A 13,872-nucleotide genomic window follows, 5' to 3' on the forward strand; every position below is an offset into this window, starting at 1 on the left:
ATAAAAGGGGGCAACACTGACTTAACGAATATTTTGTTAGCAACAGAAATTTTGGCCTCAATGGTAGCCGTAAATCGAGGACTATCTGTAATGGGAATCAAGATACAGAGGTCCCAATATTCCACTATTATGCCATTTCAAGCCCTTATAAGTGATGTCTTTTGCAGTTGACACACATTGTGTCCTTTTTTTATATATATAGCAGCAGAAACACAGTAAACAAGACTGACTGGAGGAAGCTAGTGTAGTCACATGACACCAAAACAGCCAACAAGCATTACATTAATCCAGAAGTGGTATTCAACCGGTTCTGACCAGTTCTGGAGAACCGGTAGCGGAAATTTTGGGTAGTTCGGAGAACCGGTAAATAGACTGGCCCTGCCCCCATCTATTCTCTGCCTCCCGAGTCTCAGCTGATCAGGAGGAAATGGGGATTTTGCAGTATCCTTCCCCTGGAATGGGGAGAGAATGGAGCTTTTACAATATCCTTCCCCTGCCACGCCCACCAAGCCACGCCCACCAAGCCATGTCCCACCCACCAAGCCACGCCCACAGAACCGGTAGTACAAACTTTTGAATCCTACCACTGCATTAATCCCACTTGCCACTGGTCACCTAACTTCACCTCTGACACAAAGGATGGCAAATTTTATTTATATACCTGGGGACTGCCATTGGATGCAGTACAGATAAGGAGGGAAAATTATTTTAACACCCCTACAGAGAAGGATGACTTACATCCATTTTACTCATAGGGTAGGAATGAGACTAAAGCAACATCATGCGGACCCTGATGGAAAAACAAATTGCCGGTCCCTGTGTGTACCATGGTGAGTGCTGGAAAATATAGTCCCTTCGACATTCAAAGCTTGATGAACTCTGAACTGGGTAAAATATCGGAAATGTTGCATTAGGGAAAAGCCTCCGTGGGTATAATCCAGTGAGTATTAAATTAGTTCTACACACATGGGCTCTTTGTGTTGCATGAAAATTATCATTACAAATTGAATGACGGTTCTTCTCACTCTTCCCCTCCCCTCTTCTTTACAGTAGATTTCCCATGCTTCTGTGGCAGGAGGTAATTTATTTTTCTGTTTATACTCTTTAGATGTTAACAACAAAAGCTCATTAGTCACACAGCTGTCTCCTGCCATTGTATCTCAGGAGAGTCTTTAAAGCACAAATGAGCTCGGTATAAGCTGCCACGCTCACTGAAAGGGAGGATGGTGAAGGGGGGTGGAAGGAGGCACATTTATTAATGTGAGTTATCAGAAAAAGGGGGTGGGGAAACACCCAACAAGTACACAGCATCTAATAACATGTGTAAACAGAATAAATGGAGTGCGTCCATTGCTATCATTCATCATTGCTGGAATAATCCCAGCCATCAGTCAAACTCTCCTTTGCATCATATATTAAAGTAACCACATGGCCGTAATAAAGCAATTCAACTGTCCAAAGTCTTATATGACGGTTTAATTTCCATCCATCCCGTTCTAGGAAAGAAAAATAAGTGATTTGTATCTCAACATTTGTTTCTCCTTCATGAGTTTTTTTCTCCAACTTGGCTCCCTCTAGATAGGTTGACTGCCCATGATCCCCACCCAGCATAGTTCTTTGCCTGTAGAGCCACTTTGGTTCTCTAGAGATTAAGGTGCTGGCATAGAAACCTGGAGGTGGTGAATTCTAGTTCCACTTTAGGCATGAAAACAGGCTGGGTGACTTTGGGCACTCTCTCTCTCTCAACCCAACCCACCTCACAAGGGGTGTTATTTTGTGGACAACAGGAGGAGGAAGGAGTACTGTGTAATTCTTCCTCCCTAAGTTACCTATAAACCAGGGGTGAAATGCTACTGGGTTCGGGCTGGTTCACCTGAACCGGTAGTAAAAAATGCTACCGGTTCATCTGAACTGGTGTAAAAAAAATGCTACCAGCTCACCCGAACCAGTAGTCAGTTATGTGACAATCAGCTGTGCTGCATGATTTATATTCGCTAGAAATTGCGTGGCACAGTTGATTGTCGTACAGCTGATCATTGGAACTTTTTAAAAGCATTTTTTAACTACCGGTTCAGGCGAGTAGGTGGTAAAAAATGCTAAAAAAGAGGGAGGGAAAGTTCCGGCGATCGTGCGGCACAGCTGATTGTTGCACAGTTGATTGTCGGAACTTTTTTTAACTTTTTTAATGATTTTTTCACTACTGTTTTGGGCGAATAGGTAGCAAAAAAATGCTTTAAAAAGGTTAAAAAAAACCTCTGGCCAGAGGTGGATTCCTACCAGTTCAGCCCGGCTCAGCCGAACTGGCAATGGTATGGCGGCATGGGTTGCTGGAACCAGCAGTGTCTCAGGCCTGTCATGCCCCTGAACCAGTTAACTAGTTGGTGCCATCAGCACCGCCATCTTGTTTTTAAATTATATGCATATGCAGAACAATTTTAACTGAACTGCGCATGTGTGCGCAGTGCGCATCTAGTGCATGTGCGTGCAAAGCGCGCACACACAAGCAAACCGTCAGTAAAGCTGGCCAGAACCCACCCCTGCTTCTGACGATCATCTATGCTGCATAATTTATATTCATTAGAAAGCAGGAAAACTTGCTTTCTAACTAATCTAAATTGTGTGGCACAGCTGTTGCGCCCCCCCTGTTCTACTCACCTTTGCAGACTCAGAAAAGGCTTCTTGGTGCCTGCGGTGTGCATGCCTGTGCGAAGCAAACCGGTAGACCTCAGAGCATTTCACCCCTCTTATAAACTAATAAGGGAAGGTTAAAAATCCAATAAATAATTTTGTGTGTGTTTGTGTATATGCATATGCATATATTGTCAGCTTTTATAAAAGCTCTCTGGATGGTACCAGCCATTTTGTGATAGAAAGGTACAAATTCCTGTGTCTTTTTGGTTCATTGGTTGGTTTGCTTGCTTTGTTTTACAGTTTGTTTGTTTGACCTACCACTCTTTTTGTGTATCTGTTCATGAATTACATCTCACCCTTCTTGGGATGTCAATGGGACACATTCTCCAGCAATCTTGAACCTGGTAGTGGCTTAGTGTTGAGATGAATCTGAACTAAATAACCTAAATAACAGGCCAAAGGTTTTTTTTATTTTAGGAAGTTACTTCCTAAAGCCACCACCTATCTGCAGACAGGAAGTTCATGTGACCGAAAGAAAGGCAAAAGCTTATCTTTCTGTTCAGGAACAAGCGCTCACTGGCAGGCCTCTTGCAAAACATGGAGGCTTTATTGCCTTATCAGTTGTGTCAAGTTGTATCTGTTGAGCAGGGTAAGCTGTCCTTAATCCACGATCATCGCATCTCCCGCTCCTTCTCTATTTCACAGACATCTTGCTGGGTCCGTGAGGACAGCACAATGCATGTGAAAGGTGGCAGTGACCCAGGCTAGTCCCAGACAGGAATACGTATGTTTTCCTAATGCAGACATAAGCTTGGCTGGCAGCCTAGAAAATGCCAAAGCGGGAAGTTAATGCATCACCACTAGGCAAGAAATGTTTTAGTCTATCTGACTGTATTGTCAAGTGTCTATATGCACATTCCTATTTGTGTCTAGTATGAAAAAAGTAGGGAAGAGGAGGAGGAGGAAGAGGTTCTTATAGTTTTGGGCCATGGGGAGAAATCAGTGGTGGGTTTCAAAAAAATTTCTAACCTATTCTGTGGGTGTGGTCTCCTTTGTGGGAGTGGCTTGCTGGCCATGTGACCTGATGGGAGTGGCTTGCCAGCCATGTGTTCTCTCTCTCTCTCTCTCTCTCTCTCTCCTTCCTTTTGTCTCTCTGTCCCTTTTTCCTATTTTTCTTTCATCTCTCTCTCACTTTTTCTTTCTTTTTTCTTTTTTTCTTTATTCTTCCTTTTTTTCTCTTTCTCTCTCTGTGTGAGTCTGTGTGTGTGTGTGTGTGTCAGTGGTGGGTTTCAAAATTTTTTGGAACCACTTCTGTAGGTGTGGCCTGCTTTTCGGGTCCACTGGTGGAACCTCTTCTAACTGGTTTGGTAGATTTGACGAACCGGTTCTACCGAATAGGTGCGAACTGGCAGGAACCCACCTCTGGGAGAAATGCACGAAAAAGTTCCAGTTCAGATTTTTTTCCAGATGTGCACCAGTGCATTCATAAGGACCCAATCAGTGGTGGGATTCAAATTTTTTTTTACTACCAGTGATGTGGGGGTGGTTTGGTGGGCGTGGCTTGGTGGGCGTGGCAGGGGAAGGATACTGCAAAAATCCCCATTCCCTCCCGATCCGCTGGGACTCGGGAGGCAGAGAATAGATGGGGGTGGGGCCAGTCAGAGGTGGTATTTACTGATTCTCCAAACTACTCATAATTTCCACTACTGGTTCTCCAGAACTGGTCAGAACTTGTTGGGCCCAATGTATTCTTTTTAAAAGGAAAAGTAGAAAACCTAGTGACAAATGTCTGGTCTGGAATGCTTTTCTGTGTCACATCACTGAAAAGACAAATAATGGTTTCAGTTTCACTCTTTTTGATGGCAAGCACTCCATTTCACTCTGTAGGTAGTCCTTGACTTATAATGATTCATTTAGCAACCATTAGAAGTTACAGCAGCATTGAAAAAAACCTGACTTGCGAACCATCCTTGCACATGAAACCATTGCAGCATCTCCATGGTCGCAAGAACAAAATTTGGGGGCTTGGCAACCCGCGTGTATTTACAATGGTTACAGTGTCCTGCGGCTGTGTGAGCTTTGTGACTTTCCCAGCCAACTTCCAACACACAAAATCAATGGGGAAAGCCAGATTTGCTTAATAGCCACCTGATTCATTTAACGAGTGCAGTGATTAGCTTAACTGTGCCAAAAAAGATATAAAATCAAGCATGACTCACTTAACAACATCCTTGCTTTGCAATGGAAATTCTGGTCCCAATTGTGCATATTCAAAGGTTTATATTACCATTAAGACTAATTTTAAAAAAAACCTTTCTATATATAGCACATGCAGAAAATTATTACTTGAGCTTTCCAAAATGTTGGCAAGGGCATGGGTTCTTCCTTTAGCTGAAAGGCGGTTGTCTTTCAGACTGCAAGGTAGATTTGGCAGATTTTAGGGCAAAAGTGTGAAAAAATGATATTCTGGTTTGAACCTGACTTTATAATTGCTAGTAAATGCTTTTTTTTTAACCTCCTGGGCAGAATATTATTTCAATATTCTAGACCAACAAATTGTTAATAATTCCTTTCAGACATTTTGATATAATGCAAGAAGAATCTGGATTGCTAAATGTCTATGTGTTAGACCTGGAAGCCATCTTTTACATAGGGCCTTCAGGCCTGCCACAGTTTCTACTGTGGGAAAACGGGAGGGGGGATTATATGGAGTATGGGTGAAATATAGTCAAAATAACATTCCTTTATCAGAGAGTCAAGGACACCTGGCCCTGCACCCTGTGATGGTGTGACTGGGAGGCATCTCCAGTTTTGGACGGTGCCTGATTGGACCATGTGATGGACATGTGGGTGCTGGGCAGGGACTTGAACTTTCGTTTGGGTGGGGGAAACCTGGAAGCTTTCAGATTTGGATTTTCCCAGATGTGCCAACATGACATCTCTAATAAAATGGAACTTTGAGGAACTTCAAGCCTCAGAGTCTTCTTTTGTTGGAGGTGTTACTTGAAACCTTGACATTATGGAGATCCTCAGTAATCCAGGTCATGGTTGTCCCAAAGGTGCTTTTTCAAAGAGGCAACTGGATTTTCTGATTATTCTGATTCTGATCAAGATGAGAAGCGAAACATCTTCAAAGAAAAATCAGAAAGTCCAGTTGCCTCTTTGAAAAAGCACCTTTGGGACGAAGGTCTGGATTGCAGAAAGCTGCTGAATGGCAATGTATTCATTTAAAACATCTATTGATTTCTCAATTTGCATTTTATTAAGTCATCAAATCACCTGCAGTTTTGGGAAATGTTTTGGAAGAATCTAAGCCTACAATTTACTGGATTTAAAACCTGCATTGCTCCTTGTCATCCTTTGAACTGGCTTTTTATCAAAGAAATAAAAAAACCCTGATTACTATCATTCCATGAGAGAAAGACTTTAAATCGTCATTTCACCAATGCTCTTTTGTATTTCTATTATTGCATATATGTCTAATACGTTTCATTGAGGAAAGACATATGTGCCAACTTCTTCAAGGGAAGGGTGGAACATAAATGAAATAATTCTTGAATACTTGTCACAAGATGATTAGCAATTCATACATGATTACATAGAAAATAAAACATAACAGGAGAGGTAACTAAGTTCACCACACCAGTATACTGCTAGAGAGGCAGTATTGGCTGCAACATTCTGCCAGGATCACACCTGACTGTACATCTGGACCAGGTGTGGGTTTCAGCCGATGTTACTTTCGGTTTGAAATTTTTCTGTGCATGCACAAAACTCCAAGAAAAGATGGTGGCAGCGAGAAGCAGGGAACTAGTTTTGGGGGCATGGCCAGCCTGGGTCGCTGCCAGTTCTGTGACCCAGACCAGCATACCACTACCGGTTCGGCCGAACCAGGCCGAACCAGGCTGAACTGGTAGGAACCCACCTTTGATCTGGACTTGCTTCCCTACAATATGGGAATGGTTCCTGGAACACGTGGTTATGCAGTCGCAGGAAGGAAAGAAATTCACTTACACTAAAATACTTAAATTTATCCAATTGAGGAATCAGAAGCTGTGGGGAATGAATATTCATTCTTGCGACTTTCTAAGCCTCAGATTATAAGGTGGGCATTTCCAAACAAAGAGAGGCTAACATTTGCAAACTACATTTCCCAGTCTGCAAATTTATCACAAAATCCTAACTGTTCTTTCCCTGCATAGGAGGGGAGAGGATAAACTTGGCCACTAGAGGGAGAATGTGTTTTGTTTTATACCATACTTGTCTAAGAAACCTAAAGGCAAGCAGGGTGAGGGTGAAATTGGGACATGAATTCCTAGTTTGGTAAATTCTTTAGCATAGACTACACTAAAGAACATGTTAGGAGACTGCATTATTTCTTTATTGGTGGTAGGTACATGTCGCAGTGCCTTGGCTTGAATTTTATTGCTAGATTGCAGAGACATGGAATAGATAACATAAGCATCCTTGGATTATATATTTATTTCTTTACTTATTTATTATTTACATTTCATATTTTTAACTGCCCATCTCCCTTGAAAATTAGCTGGCTAGAGTTGATGCATCCTGGCCAAAATGAGCCAAACCTGACTCCTTATCAGGGAATGTGGCATGTGGTTTGGGTACCACAAAGACTGGTCTACTCTTTCCTTTTGTGGTTTAGATATGAACTGTGGTTTAGACATGAAAATAAAGTAGTTTAGATGCTGCTACCTTCCCACCAAAGTGGTACCTATTTATCCACTTGCATTTGCATGCTTTCAAACTGCTAGGTATGCAGCAGTTGGGGCAAGTAACGGGAGCCATCATGGCCCCTAGCTGCCTGTTATGGCCCATTAAATAGAGATAAGTGAAGAATCAAGGATGAGTTTGGAGGGAAAATGTACAGCATACTGAACAAATGCAATCCAGGGGGGGGGGGAGTTAAGTGATACGAATGAATGAATTGGTGGGAATAAGCTTTACAAGTACAGAAAAAAAGACAGAGCCATTTTGAAGCCCAAGAATCAATCAGAATATACTCAAAAGATGTTGACTATAAACTTAGAAATAGGTTGGTTTGTTTCAAATATATATCTTAAGACTGTCTATATGTATGAATGACAAAGAAATTACCATATTTTTATAGTATAAGAGGCACTTTTCTCTCCTAAAAGAGCGTGGAAATGTTGGTGCATTTTATACACCAAATACAACCATTTTTGGCCTCCCAAAGCCCCACCCCCACATCCCATTTTTGCGAAAAAATAGGCAATTTATCGCAGAAACTGAGGCGTTTTTGCCTTCCCCCAGCCCTCAGCAGCACTCTGCAGACTTCAGCAGGGCTGGGGGAAGGCAAAAATACTTCAATTTGTGCAAAAAACCACCTCATTTTTTGCCCATTTTTTTTACAAAAACTGAGGTGTTTTTGCCTTCCCCAGCCCCGCTGAAGCCTGCAGAGTGCTCCTGGGGGCCAGGGAGGACAAAACCTTTTTTTTCTTACTTACCTCTTTGAAATCTTGGTGCATCTTATACACTAATGCGTCTTATAGTCTGAAAAATATGGTAAAAAACAGAAGTGCTCTAATTGTTTATGATTAAGTACTGGGACAATCAGTGGAACATACACAGGTGTTAAAAAGATTCTGAGTATGAGACAGACAATTATTTGGTTGTGTCAACTCTGGGTTTTAGGAAAAAATGAACACTGACGAAACACAGCTGTGAGTAAGAGTGAAATGATAGCAAGAAGAAAATTGCTTATGAAAAGAAATTAGAAGATTAAAATCCCAACTCCTGGTGATGATCCTTGACTTACAACTGTACATTTCATGATGGTTCAAAATTACAACAGCCTGAGAAAAAGTGACTTACGACCCATTCCCAAAGCAACAATTATCACACCACTGCTTATGGCCACATAATCACAACTCAGGTGCTGGGCAATAAGCTCACATTTATGATGGTTGCAGTGTATTACAGTCCCAGGTTCACATTTGCGATCTTCTCAACTGACAAGCAAAATCAATTGAGGAAGCCGTATTCACTTAAGGACCATGTGATTCACTTAAGGGCCATTGAAAAATGGTCATAGAATTAGGTCATGTGAGAATTCGCTTAATGACTGCATCCTTTAGCTACTGAAATTCTGGGCCCTGTTGTGGTTGTGAGTCTAGAACTACTTGTGAATTAATGGAAAATAAGTGCCAGGAAAGAGGAATGTGAGAGCTACATAAAACAAGAGGGAAAATAATTAGGGTACAATGTATACAACATTGTGGAGTAAACACAAAAAATGATGCCTCTTAAAATAATGAAGTTGTAGGCACAATTATTTTCCCTCCAGCTCTCCTTCAAGGTCTTCAGCATCAGACATTATATCAGATGTATATATAATATTGATGTGTGTTTGATTCCATGTCCCCCCCAAAAATTACCGCAGAGTTTTCATTTATTTTTCATCTCTCGGCATATGCATTTTTTTTTTTTTTAGAAATCAGCTTTATTCATCAGATGCGGCGAATTTTTGTCCTAGTTCCCATACTAAAGCACTGAAGAGTACATGTGTAGCAGTCTCCTGTCCCTTGTGGAATTCCTGCGTACTCCTGTCCCTAGCAAAATAAAACAAGCCAAACAGTTAAGGACAAAAACATTTAGAGCAAGAATTGTGAGTGAAGGGTGCCAAGTTTCGCTCTGAGCCCCTGGATGCTGACTTTCAGGCTTCACTGATTGTGTACACAAAAATGTCAAATCACTTTGCAGGGATGAGAACAGATTCTTCTCTAGGTACAGGAGAAATGGGGGTGCAACATAGATTTATTTCTGAAGCTAAAGAAGTGCTGTGCAAGCTCTAATAGATCAGGAAAAAATACTGTGGGGGTAAGACACCCCTAATAGCCCTCGAGGGGGGTGTTCTGTTACGATACAGCCTGTTGTGCCTTAAAATGGCTTCTACTGTACAGGGCAGTGGAGTTGCCATGGTAACCGCTTTACAGTACACCACAAGGGGGCTCCCTCTGGTAAGGAGGAAAATCCAACATTAGAAGTTATGTTTGGTCCGGACATTTTCCCCCTATAAATAAATACCTGGGAATGCCTGGTTAATGGCTAGTTTAATTAATCAGTGTATTATAGGGCTTTTGGGCAGCGAGTAGAGATTCAGGTTTCTTCTGGATCAAGGAATTTACTGGATCAGATTTTTTTTCAGACCATCTTACATGACCACATTGTTTTAAGTATAATACAAAGGGGGATTCACTCATCTACACCAGCTTGATCTCCAAAAGATACATAAGAAGTAAGCATTAAGAAGTAATTGAAGAACAAAGATTATGTCTCAATCTTTAACTATCATGGAGAACCTTAGCATTCCTTTCCTTAACTTGATAGCAGTAATAGCAAAACTAGAAGTGTTTTCCCAGTGGGAGAAACCATGCTTGAGTTTCATGTCGTCCAGGTCAAGGTTGTCCCAAAGGTGCTTCTTCAAGAGGCAACTGGACTTTTTTGCTTTTTTTTCCTTGAGGGCATTTTGCTTCTCATCCAAGAAGCTTCTTCAGTTCTGACTGAAAGGTGGGGAATGGAAGGATTTATGCTCCTTAGCATTCCTTCTGAGAGTCATTGAGGCCATCTGGAAGTTTATCCGTACCCTCAGGGTCACCTGAAGAGAGCAAATGTGTGGGGAACCTTTTTTGGAACTGCTGAAAGGACTGTGTTGTGGAATATTTTTTTCCCCAAAATGTCTTAATGTAGTTCTTTTTGTTACTCCCATGTTCAGTACTATTACAATTCTTGATAAATAGCAACATTTCACAGAATAATTGTAAAAACAATGTCTACCTTTGATGGCAAATACTCCATGGCAGAAATCTTTGAAGCTGATCTTGCCCAGATCATTTGGATCCAAGCATTTGGCAAATCGTTCCACCTTTGGGGGGAGGAAAAATGAAATAGGTTAGAGCATTGATCACATCCTTTATCCTTGGATGACAGGTGGGAAATACAGGACTTTCTTTTCTCTCTCAAGTCAGAAATTTAAATTAGGAGGAAGAAAGTAATGCACAAATCAGATTTATGTACCTCTACTCCATCTTTCTAAACAATCATGTTCAAATCTATTTTATGACATTAAAAAAAAACCTTTTAGAAATGAAGACGGAGAAGGAGAAGGAGAAGAATGTTGATAAATGTATTTACTTCCAGACTCTCACTAGCCATGATCTGATCTTTTGAGCATCTGAAAAAAAGATATACTACTTAAACATTAAAGGAAAAGAGCCATGTTGGTTTATGATAGCCAAATATAAGTAGTCCTCGACTTACGACCGCAAATGAGCCCCAGATTTCTGTTGCTGAGTGAGACATATGTTAAGTGTGCTTTAACCCATTTTTACAACCTTTCTTGCCACAGTTGTTATATGAATCACTGCAGGTGTTAAGTTGGTAAAATGGTGGCTAAGTGAATCTGGCTTCCCCATTGACTTTGCTTGTCCAAAGATCACAAAAGGAATCACATGACCCCGAGACACTGCAACTGTCATAAATATGAGACAATTGCCAAGTGTCTGAACTTTGGTCACATGACCATGGGGGTGGGGACGTTACCATGGCTGTAAATGTGAAAAACAGCTATAAGTCACTTTTTCAGTTTTCTGTTAGTAATACAGCTGTAGGCGGCATAAACAGGGGGATAGAATCAAGATCACGTGAACTGTTAATACCACTTAATACCAGTTTTGGTCGCCACCATGTAGAAAAGATGTGGAGACTGTAGAAAGAGTGCAGAGAAGAGCAACAATGATGATTAGGGAACTGGAGGCTAAAACATACGAGGAATGGTTACAGAAACTGGGTATGTTTAGTTTAATGAAAAGAAGGACTAGGGGAGACATGATAGTAGTGTTCCAATATCTCAAGGGCTGCTACAAAGAAGAGTCAAGCTATTCTCCAAGGCACCTGAGGGTAGAACAAGAAGCAATGGATGGAAACTAATAAAGGAGACAAGCAACTTACAACTAAGGAGAAATTTCCTGACAGAACAATTAATCAGTGGAACAACTTGTCTCCAGAAGTTGTGAATGCTCCAACACTGGAGGTTTTTAAGAAGATTTTGGATAACCATTTGTCTGAAGTGGTATAGGGTTTCCTGACTAAGCAGGGGGTTGGACTAGAAGACCTCCAAGGCCCCTTCCAACTCTGTTATTCTATTCTATTCTATTCTATTCTATTCTATTCTATTCTATTCTAGTAAGCTGCTGGTATAGGTCTATTGAGATCTGTTTCTTGCATTTGTAGTGAGCACTGAAGTAGACAATCATACTGATTTTCTCCCCATTTACATGACGTGTTCAGAGCCTGGTTCGGGTCAGTACATTTCTTCTGGTGACTGGCCATTAAAAAAGAAGAATACTGAGTACCATCTCCAAAATTCTTTCTCTAGCATAATGTTCTCAATCTGACATATCATTCTGAAAGGTTTTCCCACCAGTTCAAAAATCACAACATCATCATAAAACTCAAATGTAAAATAACAAACATAGGAAGGAGTCTACATTGTCAGATAAAAATGTATAACTGCTGAGCTTTCAAGAATGAGTTAGAATTGTGGAAAAAGTCTTTAGCCCGCCAGAGAAAATTTTCAGACATGGCACTGCCTGAAATTTGGAGTTCTAATCTCTGCCATATCAGTGTAGATTTGATACATACTGCCAGGAATCTGCGTGATGATTGCAGATAGAAATACTATAAATAAATCAAGTAAAAGTTGCAGGTGTTTTGTTTCAAACAGCTATATATAACCCACACTCACACTGACACGGTTGTGGTGGCAGAATGAATAACAGAAGAAACTAACTAAAGACAATATAGGAAAATTTACATGCAACTGCTGACGTTCCGATTTTTGTCATAACTATTCAAGAGCCTAGGTAGGGCTTGTCCAGATGCAAGGGAAGGGAGAAGTTGGTGTGTAAGAAGGTTTCATTTTAAATATCCTATATGCAAATCATTTAGAATCAATGAAAATGTCATCAATAATTCAAATTATGACCAAGGACAAATTATTGAGCAGGATCGTCTGATCACATGATGGATACTCATTCTCATTCCTAAAAACTCAACATTGTCATAATGAAGTTCCCAAATCCTTTCATAGTTATATTTGTATTGCATGTGGCAAAACTCTAACCTAAATGTACTAAGGTGTGTGAATCAAGCTTATTTTTTTCATATGGGATGTGGAAATGCTGCCCTGTTTAGGAAAATAGGAATATAGGATTACTGTACACAGCTCTTTTATTTTGTAAAAAAATAATTTTGGTATTAACCACAAGAATGTCAGAGTCTAATGATATCTAATTCAAGATGCAACTTCAAGACAAGGGGTGGAAAGTTAGCAAACTGTTCAGCACCATGGACAGCTGCCGTTTGCAAATAATATGTGGCGCTTGCTTCAGGAAGGCCAATCTATCAGAAATGCCACCAGCTACGTTTGTTACCTGTAAACCTGCAGTCCTGCTCAGCAGATACACATAACCTTTCCTCTCTCTGGCATTTCAACCCATTTCATTCTATTTCAAGAATTACCTTCTGTTCCACCTAGAATTCCTCTCAAAAGTACCCAGGGAACAGAGCATGACAAATACATTGGTAAACCTTGTGATATACAGTTCTGTTAAAGAATAACGAAAATCTGTTTTACACACACACATACATACACACACACACACACCACATACACACAGAGAGAAGAAAAATACAATGACTGCCTTCATATGTTGCATTACATCCAAATCAGAGGTGGTGTTCAGCAGATTCTGACCAGTTCTGGAGAACTGGTAGCGGGAACTTTGAGTAGTTTGGAGAACTGGTAAATACCACCTCTGACTGACCCTGCCCCCATCTATTCTCTGCCTCCTGAGTCCCAGCTGATCAGAAGGAATGGGGATTTTGCAGTATCCTTCCCCTGTCACTCCCACCAAGCCACGCCCACAGAACCGGTAGTAAAAAAAATTGAACCCCACCACTGATCCAAATGTGATTAATCTGCCTTTAGTATGTTTTGTGTTTTCAAGAATTATATTGTGTTGAAGATTATGATTTATGGCTTCATTTATGAGAACTGAAAAGGTTGTAAAAAGGAAAAAAAAGTGATATATGCTGGGGAGGAGAGACAAGATATATATTTTAAAATAATAATAATCCTCACCTAGAAATACACTAGCAATTGTGAACACAACTGTCTTGTCTGTTTTATTTGGTTATAAA

The 13,872-nt window shown here is 40.7% G+C and overlaps 1 protein-coding gene across 1 annotated transcript in view; it reads right to left on the minus strand.

Annotated features, from left to right (window-relative positions):
• The window catches only part of RAB11FIP4 (RAB11 family interacting protein 4), a 216,796-nt gene that overhangs the window by 142,294 nt on the left and 60,630 nt on the right, over nucleotides 1-13,872 (minus strand). Inside the window, exon 2 of the mRNA XM_087710324.1 lies at nucleotides 10,447-10,534. Coding sequence (XP_087566450.1) covers nucleotides 10,447-10,534 — 88 coding nt within the window. The remainder of the gene's footprint in view (nucleotides 1-10,446; nucleotides 10,535-13,872) is intronic.

This window comes from Thamnophis sirtalis, unplaced genomic scaffold (assembly GCF_051295495.1).
Source record: "Thamnophis sirtalis isolate CommonGarterSnake01/CBP01778 unplaced genomic scaffold, rThaSir2_p1.2 scaffold_3, whole genome shotgun sequence".
Classification (NCBI taxonomy): Eukaryota; Metazoa; Chordata; class Lepidosauria; order Squamata; family Natricidae; genus Thamnophis; species Thamnophis sirtalis.